The sequence below is a fragment of the Mytilus trossulus genome, chromosome 12 (genome assembly GCF_036588685.1).
Source record: "Mytilus trossulus isolate FHL-02 chromosome 12, PNRI_Mtr1.1.1.hap1, whole genome shotgun sequence".
NCBI lineage: Eukaryota > Metazoa > Mollusca > Bivalvia > Mytilida > Mytilidae > Mytilus > Mytilus trossulus.
This window is the reverse complement of record NC_086384.1, coordinates 14734612-14755678: the sequence shown is the minus strand read 5'-3', so window position 1 is coordinate 14755678 and position 21067 is coordinate 14734612. Positions and strand designations below refer to the sequence as shown.

General features: G+C 31.5%; 2 protein-coding genes across 2 annotated transcripts; both read left to right on the top strand.

The window, feature by feature from the left end:
* Positions 1-341: 341 nt before the first annotated feature.
* LOC134692954 (histone-lysine N-methyltransferase PRDM9-like) lies at positions 342-9481 on the top strand. Its single transcript, XM_063553607.1, has 6 exons — positions 342-628; positions 3209-3276; positions 4812-5003; positions 5216-5516; positions 7162-7332; positions 8154-9481. Exons 1-6 carry the CDS (start codon positions 508-510, stop codon positions 8297-8299), a joined length of 999 nt encoding a protein of 332 aa, XP_063409677.1. The 5' UTR covers positions 342-507; the 3' UTR covers positions 8300-9481.
* A 2817-nt stretch (positions 9482-12298) lies between these two features.
* Positions 12299-19271, top strand: LOC134692238 (histone-lysine N-methyltransferase PRDM7-like). The gene is made up of 5 exons (XM_063552688.1): positions 12299-12314; positions 14274-14341; positions 16080-16271; positions 16540-16840; positions 19126-19271. Exons 1-5 carry the CDS (start codon positions 12299-12301, stop codon positions 19269-19271), a joined length of 723 nt encoding a protein of 240 aa, XP_063408758.1.
* Positions 19272-21067: the final 1796 nt, after the last annotated feature.

The following is a 21067-nucleotide window of genomic DNA, read 5'->3' as shown; positions in this document are numbered from 1 at the left end:
TTTGTTTTTAAAATTCTAAAATATTTAATACTAGAAAAGCAACAATTATAGATCATGTATATACTCCATGATTTACTGACGATTTTAAAGAAAAAATCCATTCCGTTCGACAATTTTTCAACGTTGTTTTTTAAAGATTTTTTCCTTCTTTTTTTATTCTAATACAAATACCTGTTGTATCCCATTTGATAGTAAGTGCATTTAAGACATCATATGCACATGACTCGTGTGAACTTAAATTAATTATTAGATTTTTGTATTACATTAAACAGCTTGTTGTGGTTTTTTTTCAATTTTACATAAAACTTCCAATTTAGTTTTGTGTCATCATCTAACATTAAGGTAAATAAATTTATCCAATACGGTTGATTAAACAATGATATACATTAATGGTAAGATAAAGTGTGACATCTGCAGCTTTTTTTTTTAGCCTATTGCTTATTGCTTATAAAAACGTTTATAGATATAAGTAGATGTTTGTCTGAAACAAACGACAATTGTTATCTCATGAAATACTGTGCGTTGAAAGTGATTGGTACTAATATGTTTAATTGGTGTGATCAAGGAATATTGTTTCATTTAGTATTCTATTATATGATATACAGCTTCTGTAATTCCTTCTTTATCGGTAAGGTTTGAATTAGTACTATATTGTATTGATCTATAAATACTTAAATTTCAAAGGGAAATTCAGTAAAAAATTATCCCATTGACTTTACACTAATCTATGATTTGAGTTAAATGTATGCATGATTAACCTTTAGAAATTGGAATATATCATATATAATTCATGAAAGTACAAATGTAGCCTGATCTTTTGAAATAACAAAATCTTAGGGTCATGTGACATTTTAAGGCATTCACTTGGCTTTGTTCACAAACACTGTAGATTCACTCTTTGAAATTCCTGTAATGACCCAATCACTTTTCAATCCTATGTAAAAATAAAAGGTACATTCAGCATTCTGTTTTTTTCTCTCTAGTATTTATCAATCAAAACATGATTAATACAATTGTCATCTACCTATTAGAAGAGTACAGGACTTCAGTTTTATACAGGAAGCTCTCCATGAAATGGGCGATACATGTATTTACTGAATTTACCCCTTGAAGCATGGTCCATTTGTTGATGCAGTTTATAAGTGTTTTTTTATTCTCGTTTTTATTTAATAGATTATACCGTTGTTTTTTCCTGTTTGAATGGTTTAACACTAGAAATGTGTTGGTGCACTTTATAGCTTGCTAATCGGTGTGAGCCGAGGCTTCGTGTTGAAGACTGTAATTTGATTTCTATTGGTTAGCTTTTATACACTATGACTTGTATGGAGACTTATCTCAGTGGCACTCATACCACTTCTTCTTATATCTATTTCTTTTATATCAACATTACCATTAGTACCTTGTTGTCCATTTATCGGTTTAATGTAGAACTGCTGTTGGATGTATCACAGGGTTTAATAATTTAGTCTTTAGTTTTCGATTTTGTGCCTTGTGTATTATTATTATTTGTCTGTTTGTCTTTTTCTTTTTAGCCATCGCGGTGTCAGTTTATTTACGATCTATGAGTTTTACTGTCCGTCTAGATCTGGTATATTTTGCCCCTCTTTTATGTAATTAAGGATTAAAATTCTATTGTTAAACGTCATATTAGCTGGAAGAATCTCGCCAGAGGTTGTCTTTTGTAAAATCGTAATGCATTAAATAAAAAATCCCTATGGTTACATTTTCTGTGAGTTTTTCATTTTATGTCAAAGTGACCAGTTTTCACCAGTTTTCACCAGTTTTCACCAGTCCTAGAATAACTGTTTGGTCAATCAATATCAATTATTATTGAATATGATAGACTATTCAGCTTTTCAATAAATTGAATATTACAACAACACGGGCGTGGCAGAGTAAACCTTAATTTTGTTTGAAAAGAATCGTTGATCGTAGAATTGCATTTGATTATAAATAAATACATAATTTTCCTACAAAATGAGTAAATCTGTTGCATCAATTTATTTATTGACATTTAAGGTGACGGATTCAAATAAATAAATATCGATTCCAAAATGTTAGTTACTTATACACTATGAACGTAAACCTCGTTGTAAAACAAAGGTGAAGGACTGTAGACAGTAAAAATCAGTTTTCTATAAGTTATGGTTGAAGAATAATCAGAACATGTCGTTCAATATCAGAAATCTCGTCGCAGGTTGCAATTGTCTATTGTAAAATCTAAAACATTTAGAATGTTTTATATTAAAGTAAGGAAACGCAGTATATATATGATTCCAAATGTAAGAGCTATCAACTGGAAACCAAAGAACGAACATTTGTACAGTTATACGTCAACATACATGACGAACACCCATGCTGTAAAGTCAAAGATCAAAGGTCATAGGACAAAATGTGAAATGTTTTGAAAGGCACATCAGTGGCCTGATTCATGTTAACAAACTAAATAACAAAAAGGTAAATGACACACAACAAAAACCTCCAACGACAATCATTTCATAATATGCATCTATTGTTATTTTTGTATTTTGTTTTATTGTGATGCTGATGGCAATACAATGATGATATATATTTAAATGTAATCACTTTTTTCTACACTTGAAGCAATCAATTGACTTATCATATCGTAAAAAACTCTTATTTTTTTCGGGTTTGGTTGCTGTTGAAGTGATGGTTGAGTCACTTCTTTCTTTCATATTCTTGATAGAACTGTTGAAAGTTGAAAATGTAAATAAAAAAATTTTGTGTGTTAACCGTCTTCTGATTGGTTAAAATTATTAGTTTTATTTTCAATGTTGTCAATTTTGGTGGAGACACGCTCACTCTGACGTTGTGTTTTCATACGCCAACATGTGTGTACGTTGTCATTGTCAAGATAAATAATATAAAAAGTTCTTTGAGCCTTATGTGTGATAGAAATTTATTTATAATGAATGTCAATAATTTATTTTGATTTTATTGAACCATAAAACTAATTTTTGACTCTTCACATTTTACATAATCCGCTTCGCGGATTATTCAATGTGAAGAGTCAAAAAATAGTTTTATGGTTCAATAAATTCAAAATAAATGATAGCCATTCATTAAATAATTTATTCCTATGAGTTCGATAATAACAATATGTGCATAATCAATTATATGCTAATAGTTTTATGATTGATATTTAGCTTGTCAAAAAAAGCACCTTAAGTTGGTTTGATTATTTCAGAATGCTATAAATGCTTTGACCCTGATTTACCAGTTGAACATGGACTCTATGTTATAAAGAATGTCAAGGTAATTAGTAGAAAGTAAAATCACAAAAATACTGAACTCAGAGGAAAATCAATACGGAAAGTCCATAATCACATGGCAAAATCAAATAACAAAACGCATCAAAAACGAATAGACAAGAACTGTAATATTCCTGACTTGGTACAGGCATTTTCAAATGTAGAAAATGGTGGATTAAACCTGGTTCTATAGCGCTAACCGGATGTATTACAGACCTGCATAGTAGTGCAGACCTACAAAATGCTAGTGAACCAATTAGTATCAACAATAAGGGTGCAATATTTTTACTTGAAAAGGGTTTGATGTTTTATATTTGCATTTTACCGACGATATCGCAATACAAAATGGGATATGCTGTGAACGACACCGATAACAAATACAGCTTATTGCAAGTGCAAACCAGATCTTCTTTAATTCTTGATTTATAGAGATAAAAACTGTGTCCGTTGAAAAATACATTTTACAAATATATGTCATATTTATTCTATCAAGTACATAATTAAATTTGCCATATCCTTTTTGTATATGTCATCAAACAAAGATATGAAACAAATATGTTTGAATACTGGCTCCTGTCATTATGATTTTCACGTTTATAATACATGTAATATGAACAAACAGTCACATTTAAACGATGTTACAATATTCCAGTGTGAATATAGTTCAAACATCATCAGATTAAACGATATTTCACGGTTGATAAAAATTATTACTGGGTTCAGCTTCTGAACAAATTCTGATTCAATAAATATATATGTAATGATTTGCACCAGCTTGAAACTTTAAGATAATTTCCATGTAACGATTTATTAAAGATCATAGGTTCGGAATGACCCTTTAATGTTCTTAAAGGATGCAAACATATTATCCAACGATTGAAAAACGGAATAAATTATTGATTCAATTTTTGATCGAAAATGTGTGTGTAACATCCAGTGGCAAATACTTGCATGAAAGTTTAGAACAAGAACAAATAATTGATGAATATAAAAGGTATAATGCCTGGTTATAGAGGCTGCTGTTATGTCGAATGGGAGAAACCATTGAAAAAAAATAGGTTATATTCGTTGAGGATATACATTTTTACTTGCTCAAAGAGTTGTTGCGGGATTAACAAATGTAGCGAATTTTGGAACATTATTTAGACAAGGCAACATATTTAACGTCGCTTTTCTTATACGGAACATCTGAACCGACTGCTCACTTTTGCCAGCTTTCTATAGTTGGTCGAAAGTAGATCAAACTGTTATTATTTGTATTTCCAAGGCATCTTTATGGACTATATTCTATTGACCAGGCAACGTCCTGTTAATGTAGGATGAAAAAAAAACCATTTCAACTGTTGTTGTCAGATTGCTCTTAAAAGAATTAGTACTTTGATCATAAACTATGTAAAAAAAATTTGCAAAACAGTTATAAAAAAGATCCCATCATAGATATTAGGTTTATAATGAAGTACACAAGCTTATTTTATTTAAAATTTTGTTCTTTGTTTTTAATCCAATCTGTTTTTTTTGTTGCTTTATTTGATTATTTAGACCATGATAGATAATGAGGATCACGTATTAGCAACAATACCTCCAGGGTTTTCTGTGAGACAATCGACAATACCTAACGCAGGTCTTGGAGTATTTGCAGAAACGACCATTCCTAATGGGACCAGACTAGGACCTTACAATGGTGCCTTATCAAAAGACTTCGATGGCGACGACTGGACATATATATTTCTGGTGATTATCAAAATTGTGCTTATTCTTTTTTCGTTAAATGGAAAAAAATCTTAGAAAAAATCTAATATAGAGAGAGAGTTTCAACCTGTCTTCAAATCAAAATTTTGAATATTTTTAATGCTCGGCAAGATATTTGCGTTTTATCTAGTTTAATCATAAAATTCAATCTTACGATACTTAATTAAGCAATGCTGACACATTTTAATATTTAGGTCGCATATGACAATGGAGAAACAAAGCATCATATAGACGCCAAAAACAAAACAAAATCTAGCTGGTTAAGATACATGAACTGTGCACGTACGATCGACGAAGAGAATTTAGAGGTGCATCAATACAACTATGAGATATATTATGTAACTAACCAATGTATAAAACCTGGGACAGAGTTATTAGTTTGGTATGGGGATTCCTATGGTGAATTGTTAGGTCTAGAAAGGACAAGTGATGATGACGATTATGCTGAATTGTCTGGGAAAAATATTATTGTAGGAACAATGAATACAATAAAAGGTTAGTGTTAATGCAGAGTAAAAAGAAATATGCTAATGGAATATTTTAACACCTTAAGGAAAGAAAACAGAACATGTGACAATCAAATACTACAAAATTGAGAATGGAATGGAAATATGTCAAAGAGACCCGACCGAGGAGCAGATAACAGCCGAAGGTCAACAATAGATCTACGCAGTAAGACAAGCCAGTAAAACAGAAAATAATATGATAAAAAAAAACAATACAAGTGCGAACACTTCTAATCGAGCAATACAAACACTTATTATCTTAATATTCAAAATCTTACTGATTTGAACCGTCACTACATGATAAATAAATAAAAGCAACAATATTATACAGCTGTTCCAAAGTTATGAACTGTTTGATAGAAAAAATATCTGGGTTACGAACTTTAACTGCGGGAAACACATCAACTATAAGAGGACATTAGCAGAACACTGAAGTGCAACAAAAAACAAAAAATATAAAATTTTAATCCTGGTATCTATGATGAGTTTAATTGGAACAAGATATTTTCAGAAAAAAACATTGAGTTGAATTTGGTTTTATGGCAAGCCAAACCTCCGTGCCTTATGGCAATGTTAAATATACCGTTAAAATGACAACATTAGATGACTAGAATACTATACAATTAAGTCAAGAACACTCAACAGAAATACTCAAATAAATAATATAATGGTACATTTCGCCATTAACCACTGACTGACAGAGAATACACATAATCAATTTAGAACAGTACAGAAAAACAGCTAGATACAATTACAAAGTTTGTGTGTCACACAAATGCATCAACGCCACAAAAAGTAACTTCACATGTAAATTTCTACATATTGGTTAAAAATTTATACTAGAATTCTAATTATATTATTTGATGTATTTTATAACAACTACATGTATATTTATATATGATTGTGTTTGTTAGAGTGCAACATAATTACATGTATGTCGGCCTATCTTTCCAAATCGAACTGTGTAAAACAAATAAATTCTGTGCACATAGTTGCTTTAAACTAAAATCATCCAAATGAATGTGTTGATTGATAATCGTTAATTTTACACACGAATAGAAAATAAAAGATAAAATCACAACTACAAAAAAAAGGAACAAAACAAATTAGAATTGATAAAAAAGGGACGAAAGATACCAAAGGGACAGTCAAACTCATAAATCGAAAATTAACTTACAACGCCATGGCTAAACATTAAAAAGAAGACAAACAGACTAACAATAGTGTACATGACACATCATAGAAAACTAAAGAATAAGCAAAGCGAACAACACCAAAATCTAGCGGTGATCTCAGGTGCTCCATAACGGTCAACCAACTCATGATGGCGTCCGTAAAATTTACGACTTGGCTTAAAAGCTTCGTTGTGAGCAGCAACCCTGTATTAAGAAAATCATGATAGGAAATGTCACAGGGGAATAGTATATCAATTGGGAGATTTATTCCCCGTATGCATGTGCTGCTTGAATATTTCTACTCAGTAATGGAAAGTTCACAAGTGGAATGTTGACATACCCAGTTTTTTGTCAAAGAGTACATTTCGAAATTGCTTTTTAAATGATATCATAACACACGTTTTATCATAATCTACTCTATAATTTCAATTTGTATGGACACATCTTTTTTATACACAGAACCAATCCAAAGATACAGCTCAAGCTGTTATAAACTGTACGAACAAGAACCGTTTAAAAAAACAGGTTATTCAGAATTATGTGTCGTTCAAAAGAATTTTGAACTATGCAAATTTGTTCTTTGTGAAAGAAATCCATGCTCCAAACAGTTTGACTGTAATAAATGTAAAGGTACGTACGTCAAAACTTTATTTGTTTTGAAACCCAATATAACTAAATATTATTGCTCATTTATACTTTAACTGTGCAAATTTGACCAGCGGTATACTACTGTTGCATTTATCAAGATTGAATGTTTCGTTTTTGCTAGGCACATGTAAGTATGTGCTCCGTGTAAATTAAGGATTTCGACATCGTGAGGAATTTGATTGATGACGTATAGTCGCCGTCATGTGAAATTGGACCCTTGTTTGTTTTCAAATAGATCTGAAATTGCCAATGCGTTTGTTTAGACGATTTTGACTACTAACGGTAAATGAAGTGTACCAAAATACAACTAATTACTACTTTTTACCTTCAAATGTGATTGCATTGAATTTTTACATGATGGCAACTTTTATTTGTTTGCCAAATTTGTAATAACGAATCAGCAATTAACTGTAAATACTTTAGTAGGCTTGATTTTGTTTTATCTTGTGTACTTATACTTTTATTCAGCTTAAAAACATGTAATTCTAAACATAAATAGAAAAACATTTGTCAATGAAAATCTAATGGATCAATAAAAATTGGCAAGTTGAATTAAATCAGTCGAAACACATTATTTTGTATCCAATAATCTGAAAATGTAGTGATAATGCATGCATAGAAAGAGGCAGAATCCATGGTTATGCATAAACATTCTTTGTGTATTTCATACGTCACAGCATGTAACAAGTACATATTAAATATTGCTTTTCTTGGAGGAAGATATGTCAGTTATTGCACAGGTACTATCAGCTGTTTTTTTAAACATTATGATGTTTAGTGAAGTCTAATTAGTTTTATTTCAGGATATTGTTTTCACTTTGGAAGATACATAAAGACAAATCAAGAATTTATACATACTGATAACGTGAATAAATGTAACTGTCATATGACCGGAAGATGGAGTTGCACTAATGCGCATGCCAGCGTTGAAGCTATTTGTACATACTGAATGTCAGTAAAACTTTGTGAAGGACGGTTGGTTCTGTCAATGTGATGCACGATGACGTTATTATATAGCTTGGCTCTATATTGAGAAAACCTTTAATATTTGATGTTTCTCTTTTATATTTTTTATATTTATTTGCCATCTTTTTTTTTACTTATCTATTTTATTCTTTTAACATTTTCAACAGTTGTACTATTTTTACCTATGAATTTCAATATGTGGTCACATCTTTTAATCTGACGTTGATATATGTAAACCTTAAATAAAGGCAACAGTAGTATACCGCTGTTCGAAGGTAATAAATCGATTGAGAAAAAAACAAATCCTGGATACAAACTACATCTGAAAGAAACACATCAACTATAAGAGGTAAACAAGGAAACAAAAGAACCACTAAAGAGCAACAAAAAACCAAACGACAATACAACACACTTAGAAACAAACTATAAGATATGTGAGCCAAGACTCCGTCTTGAAGACCATACTTTGACATATTATGGTTTACTTTTATAACTTGTGACTTGGATTGAGAGGTGTCACAATTGGCACTCACACCACATCTTCTGACATCTATGATTAAGCTTTTTCCGCAGTTCAAGGGATAATCAGTTTAGAAGAGTCATATCGAAGTATGGTGTTTACATGTCTCAACCGATACCTTATTCTCGTGACTGTTTACACTATACGTATTTTATATAAAGCAGTGTGCTCCTTACTTAGAAACTGATTCAATATATTGATGAGGAGAACAGAATAACAAGCGTGTACAGGCTGAAGTGTCTTGTTTTTTCCACAACTACCACACAAACGTAACATGATCAAAAAAAGGATTCGAAGGTCAAGTAAACCAAACAAAAAATACATGTACACCTTGCAATCATTCAATACACTCATGTTAGTTGACCTATTGCTTATAGTATCTAAGAAACACACTTTGTCATATGAATTTCTAGGGGAAAAGCGTTCATATTGTTACCTCGTTGAGTTGACTACAAGCAGGTATTTGACTCCGTATACTAAGCTTAACATTGACCAATGAACCACAATGATGAGGTCAAATTCAGATGATATCTGCAAACGAGATGCTCCGTGTTGAAGGCGTACATTGACCTATAATGGTTTACTTTAATAAATTGTTATTTGGATCGACAGTTGTCTCATTGGCACGCACACCACATCTTCTTATATCTATACACAGCTTACAATCCTTCCATACAACAAATATGTTTAACCTATTGATTATAGTTAAATAAAGATAGAATAACAACTTGATGTTTTTTTATGAGACTGTCATCAAAGTGAGAGGGTGAGCGCTATAAAACTAGGTTTAATCCAACATTTTCTACATTTGAAAATACCTGTACCAAGTCAGGAATATGACAGTTATTGTTCATTCGTTTTTGATGCGTTATGTTGTTTGATATTGCCATGTGATTATGGACTTTCCGAATTGATTTTCTTCAAGTTCAGTATTTTTGAGATTTTACTTTTTACACCGTGAAAATGAGGTGAAGGTTATATAAAATCTACGAGACTGACTTGTACATCATTAAATATTTTCATTCACCAAATAAAGATGACCTATACATATAGTGGAAGAAAAGAAGACCAAACCTCAAAAACTTAACTTTGATCACTGAACCATGAAAATGAGGTCAATATCAGACGATGACAGCTGTCATTTGGACTTGTACATCTTACAATCATTATACACACCAAATATACTAGACTTATTGCGTACAGTTTAAGAAAAACAGATCAAAACAAAAACAATTAACTATAACTATTAACTCTGAACCATGAAAATGAGGCCAAGGTTAGATGACACCTGCCAGTTTGACATATAAACCTGACAATCATTGTATGTACCAAATATGATAGACCTATAGCTTATAGTATCTGAGATATGGAATTGATCACAGAAACTTAACGTTGTACACTAATTAGTGAAATGAGGTCGAGGTCAAGTGAAAACTGTCTGTATTATGACCTTGTGAGGTACATACAAACCAAATATAGTTATCCTTTTACTCATATTAAATAAGGCAACAGTAGTATACCGCTGTGCGACAATCATAAATCGATAGAAAATAACAAATCCGTTACAAACTAAAACTTAGGGAAACGCATTAAATATAAGAGGAGAACAACGACACAACATTGAAATGTAACAAAATCAAAAACTAATTCAGCTTTGACAAAATCCGATGGGATAACAAATATAACATCAAAACTACCGTGACACATCTTATAGTAATGTGAATTCACACTCTAATATAAAAGGAAATAAACGACACAACAGAAACACAACGTTAAAATGTAACACACAGATAAACGAATTATAATATAACAATGGCCATATTCCTGACTTGGTATAGGACATTTTTTTAAAGAAAATAAATGGTGGGTTGAACCTGGTTTTGTGGCATGCCAAACCTCCCGCTTTGATGATAATGTTAATATAACATTAAAATGACAACATACCATTACAGGACTACATGTATAATGCAAATAAATAGGATAACATATTGGACAAAGAAATACAAACTAATAGCTAACATAAGGAAGCAGGTTTAAAATTTAATACGCCAGAAGTCCGTTTCGTCCACACGGGACTTACTAGTGACGTCCAGATACAACAGTTTGAAAGCCAAACACAAGTACAAAGTTCAACACCACTGAGGGCAAAAGTTCAAAAAAAGTTGTGCCAAATACGGCTAGGATTTTCTTCTTGGGATAAGAATATCCTTATTTATTAGAATAATTTATACTTTTGCAAACAGTACATTCTATGAAATATGATAGACATACATGATAAAACTGAAGTATTAACTTATTGCAGAAAAAAACCCAATACATTACACACATCAACACAAACAAAAATCACACACACCCGAGTAAGTCAAATCCTTAACGCGAAAAGTGACGTCACATTTGAAAATTTGAACAACATCACCACTAATGACGTCTGTTTGAAATTCTAAAACAGCACACAAAAAATGACGTCACATTTGAATGACTAAAACTATTTATACATAATAAAATCGAATTAGGATTGATTTAAGATTTTATTTGCAGTAAATACTGTTATTACATTTGATACCAATGAAAATGTTTTTATCTGTGTCTAAGCTAACGAATGACATTTAGTTGAGCAGCCGATAAACTTGGATACTCAAATTCCGTCAGAGAGCCGTATCGACACAGTGAGTACTAAAATATTAACGGTTAAGTTGACGATGAGCTTGTGGACTAAAAGTTCGTCAGCAGCCGTATCTACCCAATAAGTTCCAAAGTCTCATTTGTTGAGTTGATGATACTATTAGGCAAAAATCCGTCAACAGCTATATCGACCCTATGAGAAGTATTAACTGTTGAGCTGATGATATTCTTGGAGAATTAAAAGAAGTCAGCAGCTGCATCGACCAAATGAGTACCGAAGTATTAACTGACGATACGCTTCCTGACTAAAAGGTTGTCAGCAGCAGCTGTATCGACCCAGTGAGTACCTAAGTATTAACTGTTGTGTTGACGATACGCTGGGGAACCAAAAGTCTGTCAGCAGCAGCTGTATCAACCCAATGAGCACCTAAGTATTAACTGTTGTGTTGATGATACGCTTGGGGACTAACAGTCCGTCAGCAACTGTATCGATCCAATGAGTTCCGAAGTATCAACTGTTGAGTTGACGATATGCTAGGTGACTAACAGTCCGTTAGCAGCAGCTGTATCGACCCAATGAGTACCGAAGTATTAACTGTTGGGTTGGCGATACACATTGGGACTAAAATTCCGTCAGCAGCTGTATCGACCCAGTGAGTATTAAAGTATACACTATTAAGCTAACAATAAGCTTGAATACTGTAGATATTTGTTTAAATTATTCAGCTTGTTGTGTTTGTTTCAATTTTGCATAAAGTTTCCAACTTGATTTTGTGGCTTCATCGATATCTGACATATGCTTTAAGGTAAATACATTTATTCAATACGGTTGATTAAACAATGATCTACATTAATGGTAAGATAGAGTGTGACATCTGCGGCTTTGTTTTTTTATAACTATTCCTTATTGCTAATAAAACTGTTTGTCTGAAACAAACGATAAGTGTTGTCTCAATAAATATTCTTCGTTGAAAGTGATTGGTTCTAACATGATTAAGTGTTTTGCTCGAGGAATACTGTTCCCTGTACTATTCTATTATATGATATACTGTCATTTTAATTCCATCTTCACCGGTAAGGTTTGAGTTAGTACTACAGTATAAATTTATAAACACTTTTTTTTTCATATATATGCTACATTTTTATTAACATGACCAGTCGGACTGTGTTTGTCCATTTCTCGGTTTAATGTTACCCTTGTTAATTGTATATCTTATATGATTAATTATAAAGATAACACAAAATTCTATCTTTAAGCTTAGGGTTATGTAACTTGGTTTCAAATTCTTTTGTTAAACCACTGTCAATCCTTCATATTAACTGAAAGAAATTTTGCCAGAGGTTATCGTTTGTCAAAAGGTTATGTATTATATAAAAGTATCACATAGTTACATTTTCTGTCAGTGCTCATTTTATATCAAAATGAGGAGTTTTCACCACTTTTCACCATTCCTTGGCAAATTGTTTGGTAAATCAATATATTTTTTTTATTGAATATTATACGTTATTCCGCTTATACGTTAATTAAATATTCATCACCAACACGAGCGTGGAGAGTGCACCTTTTGTTTGCAAAGAAGCATTGATCGTAGAATTTTATTCATAGTGAAAAATAATAAATCTGATGCATCAATTTGTTTTATTGACATATAAGATGACGGGTTAAAATAAATATTGATTTCAAAATGTATGTTAGGTAAACACTAGGAACTTTAAACTCGTTGTAAAAATAGAAGAAATCAGTAATGGTTGAAGAAAACTCATAATATTTTGTATCAACCGTTTAAGGACCTTTACGAACTAGTTGTAAACAGGAAATTGTACTTGTAAACAAAGCGATACCTTGGTTAAAATCTTACCAAAATTCCGATTCGTGGATAAATCTGAATCCTTTCACCAATGGTTTAACAATTTTTTTTTTATCTTACGATGCATTATAAAATTGAATTCAACAAGAAATTTTGAAAAAAACCTATATTCATGATACTTATTGTGTATTAATTAATTAGAGTTCTGAAACTGCAAACTTCCAGCAGCGTTTTATGATATATTCTTGCATTTTCTGTATTAATTTTTATTGGTTTTTTTTTTTACACTTCAACTGAAAATAATTACAAACGGGAAGAGGGTTTAATATAATACAAAAATGTATTTCCCCTCACTATATTCATGTGCATGTCCCAAATAAGAAATCTTGCCAAAGGTTGTCTTTGAATCAAATCTGAATGTATTATATAAAAGTAAGAAATGTAATATATATATATGAACCCAAATGAGAGTTCTATCAACACGATCTCAAAGAACGCAGATTGTACAGTTATTCGTCACAATGTGGCTTTCATTTACTAGTATGAGGAATACCTAAACGGCATAGTCAACTGTCAACACTGAGTAAACAAAACAAGATGTGAAATATTTCAAAAAGAAAACCAATGGCCTGATTCATGCTTGACAAACAGTAAAAAGGCAGACAATAACAGACATTCACTTTGTCAACTACTGTTAAATGTATTTACTATATTCTACACTTGACGTGATTAAAGACTTGTGTAATAGTACATGCAGATCTTTTTGTTTTTGTTCTTCTCTGGTTGACGCCTTACCCACTACTTCTTTAATTCATATTTTGAAAGAATTTCCGAAACTGGAAAAAAAAATTTGTACGGAGTGTTTGTCAAATGATTATAGAAGTTATTACTATGATATAATCTCAATTCGATATGGGCAATATGACGCTAATCAATTATATGCTAATAGTATTATAATTGACATTTAACTTGTCAAAATCCACCTTAAGTTGTTATGATTATTTCAGAATGCTATAAATGTTTTGATCCTGATTTACCAGTTGAACATGGACTCTATGTTATAAAGAATGTCAAGGTAATTAGATGTGCAGACCTACAAGATGTCAGTGAACCGATTAGTATCAACAATAAGGGAGCCACCATATAACCTTTAAGGGGGTTATTGTTTTTGTCTTATTAGTTTTCCTACGTTCTCAATCAAATTTGTTATCTTCAAAACTTAACACTGTAAGCTAAGGAATCATCTTACATCAGAATATTAGCGATGATCTGTTAATTTCTGGGTCATTTTGGTCTCTTGTGGAGAGTTGTCTCATTGGCATTCATACCATATCTTCTTTTCTTATATTAACCACAACTTGTGTCCATTCAATTGGGGATTAAAATTTGTTTAAGGAAAAAATATCATATCTCCAACCCCTTTAAAGTAAAATAGTCGTCGACATGCGGATATCACAACGAATCACAAGTAACAAAGGACTAACACCACACATATAACAATTAGGCGAACGATATAAAATCTGCATATTCCGGTAACAATGCGTTGTCATTTCTTCGTCACCAGGATTTAAAATCATCGTGACAGCTTTGACTGTCCTGGTCACATCACACTTTGCTTAACCATCTTCAATATCAACATATTTATTTATTTATTTTGAAGAAATTAATACACAACATCATATATGATATACTGTGCATGACTGACATCGAACCAATTGCAACTTCTTGTAATTTCAAAACAGAGCTTACATTTTTGAATTCTTGATTTTTGGAGGCAAATATCAGAAAGAGTATTTACATTTTCTGTTTAAAATAAATTTAACAAATGTATGTCTTTTTAAAACCAAAACCAAATATATATTTACATTTCTTAGATCCTCTATGTATTCTCAATAATACATGATATTTGTGCACTGTCGCATGTCATTATTATATTATAATGCGAATAAACAATCTGTTTAAAACCCACTTACAATATACCAATGCAACTTTAAATCTATATATCATCAAGGTTAAACGATATGTCACGGTTGATGCTAATTATTATTTGGTTCAGCTTCCAAACACATTCTGGTTCAATAAGCATTTATGTAATGACCTGCACCAGCTTGAAACCTTTAGATAATTACATTGCAATAACTTATTAAAGACCATGCTAGGTAAAACAAAAAATGTTTTACTGGTTAAAGATTTTAACGTTTCAAACATATCCGGTGAAATACTTAAGGAAGACAAAAAATCATTAAATAATTGATTGTTGAATGTGTGTCAAACTTCCAGTGGTAAATATTCATGATTGTTTAGAATAAGAACAGATAAACAATAAAAATAAAAATTAGTAGGTCTGTTCATAGAGGATATTCAGGGGGTATTGGAATGTCATTGAGATAGATATGTATTGACTTTTCTATTACAGCAGGCAACCATAAAGAGTAGTTACTGGATAATTCACGTGCAGAGAATGTGGCATTCTCTCTAGATATATGGCAACTTATGTTACGTCCCTAATCTGACCGGAATTTACTACATACGTTTTACATTCGGTAAAAAAAGACCAAAGTGTGCATATATATGTTCCCCAGACATCTATGAAGACTATAATTTATTAATCAGGCACAGTCATATTGATGATAAGGATAAATAAAATGCTCAAACTATTTTATCAAATAACTAGCACTATCATAAATTTTGAACTAAAAGATTCGAAACAGTTATTTTGAAACAGCTCATCTAAGATAATAGGTTTTATTAAGTTTATCTTCTTTTTAACTTTATTCTTTGTTTGTCATATTTTGCTTCATTTGATTATTTAGACAACGATAGATAATGAAGATCATGTATTAGCAACACTACCTCAAGGGTTTTCTGTGAGACAATCCACAATACCTAACGCAGGCCTTGGAGTATTTGCAGAAACGACCATTCCTAGTGGGACCAGATTAGGACCTTACGATGGCACCTTATCAAAACAATTCCATGGTGACGACTGGACGTATATATTTCTGGTGATTATTAATTTAATGCTGATTCCTTTTTCCCTTAACGACATTTATCCAAAATTTCAAATAACGTCCTTATCATGAGAGAGAGAGAGAGAGAGAGAGAGAGAGAGAGAGAGAGAGAGAGAGAGAGAGAGAGAGAGAGAGAGAGAGAGAGAGAGAGAGAGAGAGAGAGAGAGAGAGAGAGAGAGAGCTTTACGTTTTATCAAGTTTATTAATTGAATTCAACTTGATGAAACTTAAATAAGCAACGTTAACATTTTCTCATCTTTAGGTTGCATATAGAGATGGAGAAATTAAGCATTATATAGACGGTAAAAACAAAGAAAAAGCTAGCTGGTTAAGATATATGAACTGTGCTCGGACGATTGACGAGGAGAATTTAAACGTCTATCAATATAACTATGAGATATATTATGTTACTAACCAATGTATAAAACCCGGCACAGAGTTATTAATTTGGTATGGGGATTCCTATGGTGAATCGTTAGGTCTAGAAAGGACACTCGATGATGATGATTACACTGAATTATCTGGGAGAAATATTGTTGTAGGAATAATGAATACAATAAAGGGTAAGTGTTTCTGCTGTAGAAATGGAAATCAAAACATACCAAAGAAACAATTAGATAGATATAAGAAGTTGTGGTGTGAGTGCCAATAAGTCAGCTCTCCATCCAAGTCACAATTTTAAAAGTAAACAAAACTTAAACTGACATAAAAGGAAATTCTAATGATCTAATCCAACAAAAAGGTCGGATTGCTTAATGGCGAAAAATATTCATTTAATGATATCGAATTAAGAAAATAACACTTTTGAAACTAATAAAAGAGTAATTAGTGTAGATATATTTGTCATAATAAACAATATAAGCAAGCTAATTTCCATCATTACCGAACTGAACAAAGAGATAAAATGACGGATGCAGTATACAGTGCAGGAAATGCTTACCCTTCTGGAGCAACTGATTTCACTTCCGGTTTTTAGTGGAGTTCTTATTGTTTCTTATTCATTATTTATAACTGTTGATCTAAATGTCCTTCGGTTTTGTGATTCTTTGTTTACTCCCTGGTTTTGATTGTTTTTGTCTTAAAAGCAACGTTCACACCTAGGATCGCGTTGGATAAAAACCTTAATTTGTACACATAATCATGAAAACGAACAAACGTCAAAAAATAGCACAAGCAAAATATTTCAAAAGACTAAAAATGGGAAAAAGTATTATATTTTAACAACACACATTTGATTATTAGGTTGAACAACGGTTGTTCTCACAACCTGCTGACTGCCATGGCGATTACCAAATAAAAGAGTGACGAAATATACCAGAGGGACAGCTTAACTCATTAATCGAAAATAAACTGACAACGTCATGGCTAAAAATGAAAAAGACAAGCAGACAAACAATAACACACATGACAAAACATAGAAAACTTAAGAATAAGCAACACAAACCCCACCAAAAACTAGGGGTGATCTGAGGTACTCCGGAAGGGTAAGCAGATCTCGCTCCACACGTGGCACCCGTCGTGTTGATTATATCATAACAAATGTTCAGATACTAGCAGACATTTTAGGTTAATTGATGTTTATAAATTGAAAAAATACGTCCATTTTCCTAAACATGCAAAATCATGAATAACATTTAATTAGATAGTTTAATTGACATATCTAGGATTTTGTCATAAAATGAGTACATCTGAAATTTCTATCTTAATTATTTCAAGGAGCACTGTTTAATCATAATCGACTTCCTGATTTCAATTTGTATGTATTTTTTGTTTGTTTATAAACAGAACTTTTTCAAAGATACAGTTCAAGTTGTTATAAGCTGTATGAACAAAAACCGTTTCAGAAACCAGGTTACTCAGAATTCTGTGTCGTTCAAAAAAACTTTGAACTATGCAAATTTGTTCTTTGTGAAAGAAATCCGTGCTCTAAACAGTTTGATTGTAATCAATGCAAAGGTATGTACATCAAAACTTTCTTTAAGATTAATTATATAAATGTACACTTCATACGAATCAGCCAATTGCATTGGTCGAAAGTTTTGTCTATTTCGATTCTCAGAACCAATAAAACTAAACTTTATTGAATAGCAGTAAATTAGTGTTGCTTTTATTAAGACTGCATGTTTCGTATTTGCAAGGTACATGTAGGTACGTGCGCCGTGTACAATGTGTAATCGATTCCAACTTCGTAAAGAAATTAATGTTCATACATATAGTCACCATTTTGTACGGATTAATCCTTAATATTTTTTAAACTTTTAATGCAATTATTACATTGTGGTATTTAAAGTATTATCAAATACCACTAATATCAGATGTATACCTTTGATTGTATATGCACTGTCTGTTTACATGATGGCGACTATAATAGGTAATTATGAAATTGTAGTTGATATGTTTATTGTTACTTAAATCGGCTTGAAAAAAGAATTAATCTTGGCTACTTTAATTTTTGAAGCCTAAAAACCACATTGAATTCATGGTATGATTACATTGGATTCTAAATATAAAAAGAAAAGAGTCATTGAAAATGTAATGGAGCAATACAAACAGATACGTCGATAAAAACAGGCAGAACAAACTTTTTTTTATCCCAAAAACTAAAAATGTAATGAAAACACATGCGTCTATAGATACAGAATCAAAGACTTTGCATATAACGTCGGTTGTGTATTTCAAACGTCGCGGCATCTATCAAGTACATGTTTAAAAAATAGAACTTAAAATTGTCTCCGTAGGAAATGTTTTATTGTTAGATAGGCATGATGGGTAATCAATTGTACAAGTAATGAGAGCCATTTAATACAATATTCTGATTATTTGTTTAGTCCGATATGTTTAATTTCAGGATATTGTTTTCACTTTGGAAGATACACAAAGATAAATCAAGAATTTGTACATACTGATAACGTGAATAAATGTGAATGTCATATGACCGGAACTTGGAATTGTACTGATGCGCATGCCAGCGTTGAAGCTATTTGTACATACTGATAACGGGAATAAATGAAAATGTCATATGACCGGAAGATGGAGTTGCACTGATACGCATGCCAGTGTTGAAACTATTTGTACATACTGAGTTGCAGTCAAACATCGAGAAAGTTTTTTTTGTCATGTTAATCTAACGCATGACATTATTATATATATCATGGCTCTGTAATGACAGAGCCTGAACTATTTTTGGTGTTTCATCTTTTATATATATATATATATATGTATTAGCCATATTTTCGATCTTTTCATTCTTATTTGTTTTTAACTTCAAAAAGCTTAATCAGCAGTTCTTCGGGTTAACTAGTCAAAAAGCTTCATATTGATGTCTACAATGCATTTTAATTGAATATAACTAGACAAATAGATTATACGGTTTACACATATTTACCAGTCTTTAAATATTTTATACAAGTCGTGCATTTCTTATTTGTAAGACTGATCAGTGACACTCACAGAAAGACGTAAAAAGGCTAAATAAAGTATGAAGTTAAAGAGCATTGACGTCCCAAATATCGCGATAGATTTTGCTAACTTTTGCCACGGTTATCAAGTCCTGAATTTTGTTTTCAGTTATCTCTCTTTGGGCTGTTTTAATACAATCCATGTTAAATAAAACATGTAAACCTAACACATGTGCTTCATTCGCACTTTTTCATTATACTGTGTAATTATTTTCCTAGATGCTTGATATATATATAAGAAAGTATATAATCAACTGGCAAAATGAAACACATCAAACGAATTGATTACAACTTTCATTTTACTGACTTGGTATAGGCTTTTGTTTTTAGAATATGTTGGATAATACCTAGTTTTATAGCTGGCTTAAAGTTTTACTTGTATGGCAGACGTTTAAAATTGCATTAGATTGACAACGATGTGTGAACAACACAAAAAGGCATAGGAGGTTATAATATCTTGTATAAAGGAACACCAGTAATAATGTGTTGCAATCTTAATCACTATGAAAACAACTGATATATCATTAAAGAAAACTTAAAAGGCATACAGAAAAAGCACATTATGACATATGACAATTGCCATAACAAAAAGTAAAATCACAAAAATACTGAACTCAGAGGAAAATCAATTTGGAAAGTCCATAATCACATGGCAAAATCAAAAAACAAAACACATCAAAAACGAATGGACAAGAACTGTTATATTCCTGACTTGGTACCGGCATTTTCAAATGTAGAAAATGGTGGATTAAACCTGGTTCTATAGCGCTAACCCTCTCACTTTAATAACAGTCTCATCAAATTCCGTTACATTTACATGATGCGTTAAATAAACAGTCACAATCAATAAAATAGTCAAAATATGGGAACATCAGTCATCATCGTATAACAATTTAACAGGACACAACAACATCTACTATCTACGAACACATGGATTGATTTGAGTGTCTGACGTCAGAAAAATTATATACGTCACATAAATTTGTTGTTCAATGTGCATACAATAGTTATCAAAAGTACCTGGATTATAAACAATTTTAAATTTTACATAGGCAATGAGCGCAGACAGGGTTAAAAAATCAAAAGTATGTAAGAATAAATACTCGAACTAGTCCAAAAGTTATACATAGAATTTATGAGAATCCAAAACTTTTAAAAGGAACAATTTAACAGGACACAAAAACCTATCCACGAACACATGGATCTACTTGAGTGTCCGACGTCAGAAAAATTATATACGTCACATAAATTTGTCGTTCAATGTGCATACAAACAATTTTAAAATTTACATAGGCAATGTACGCATACAGGGTTAAAAAATCAAAAGTATGT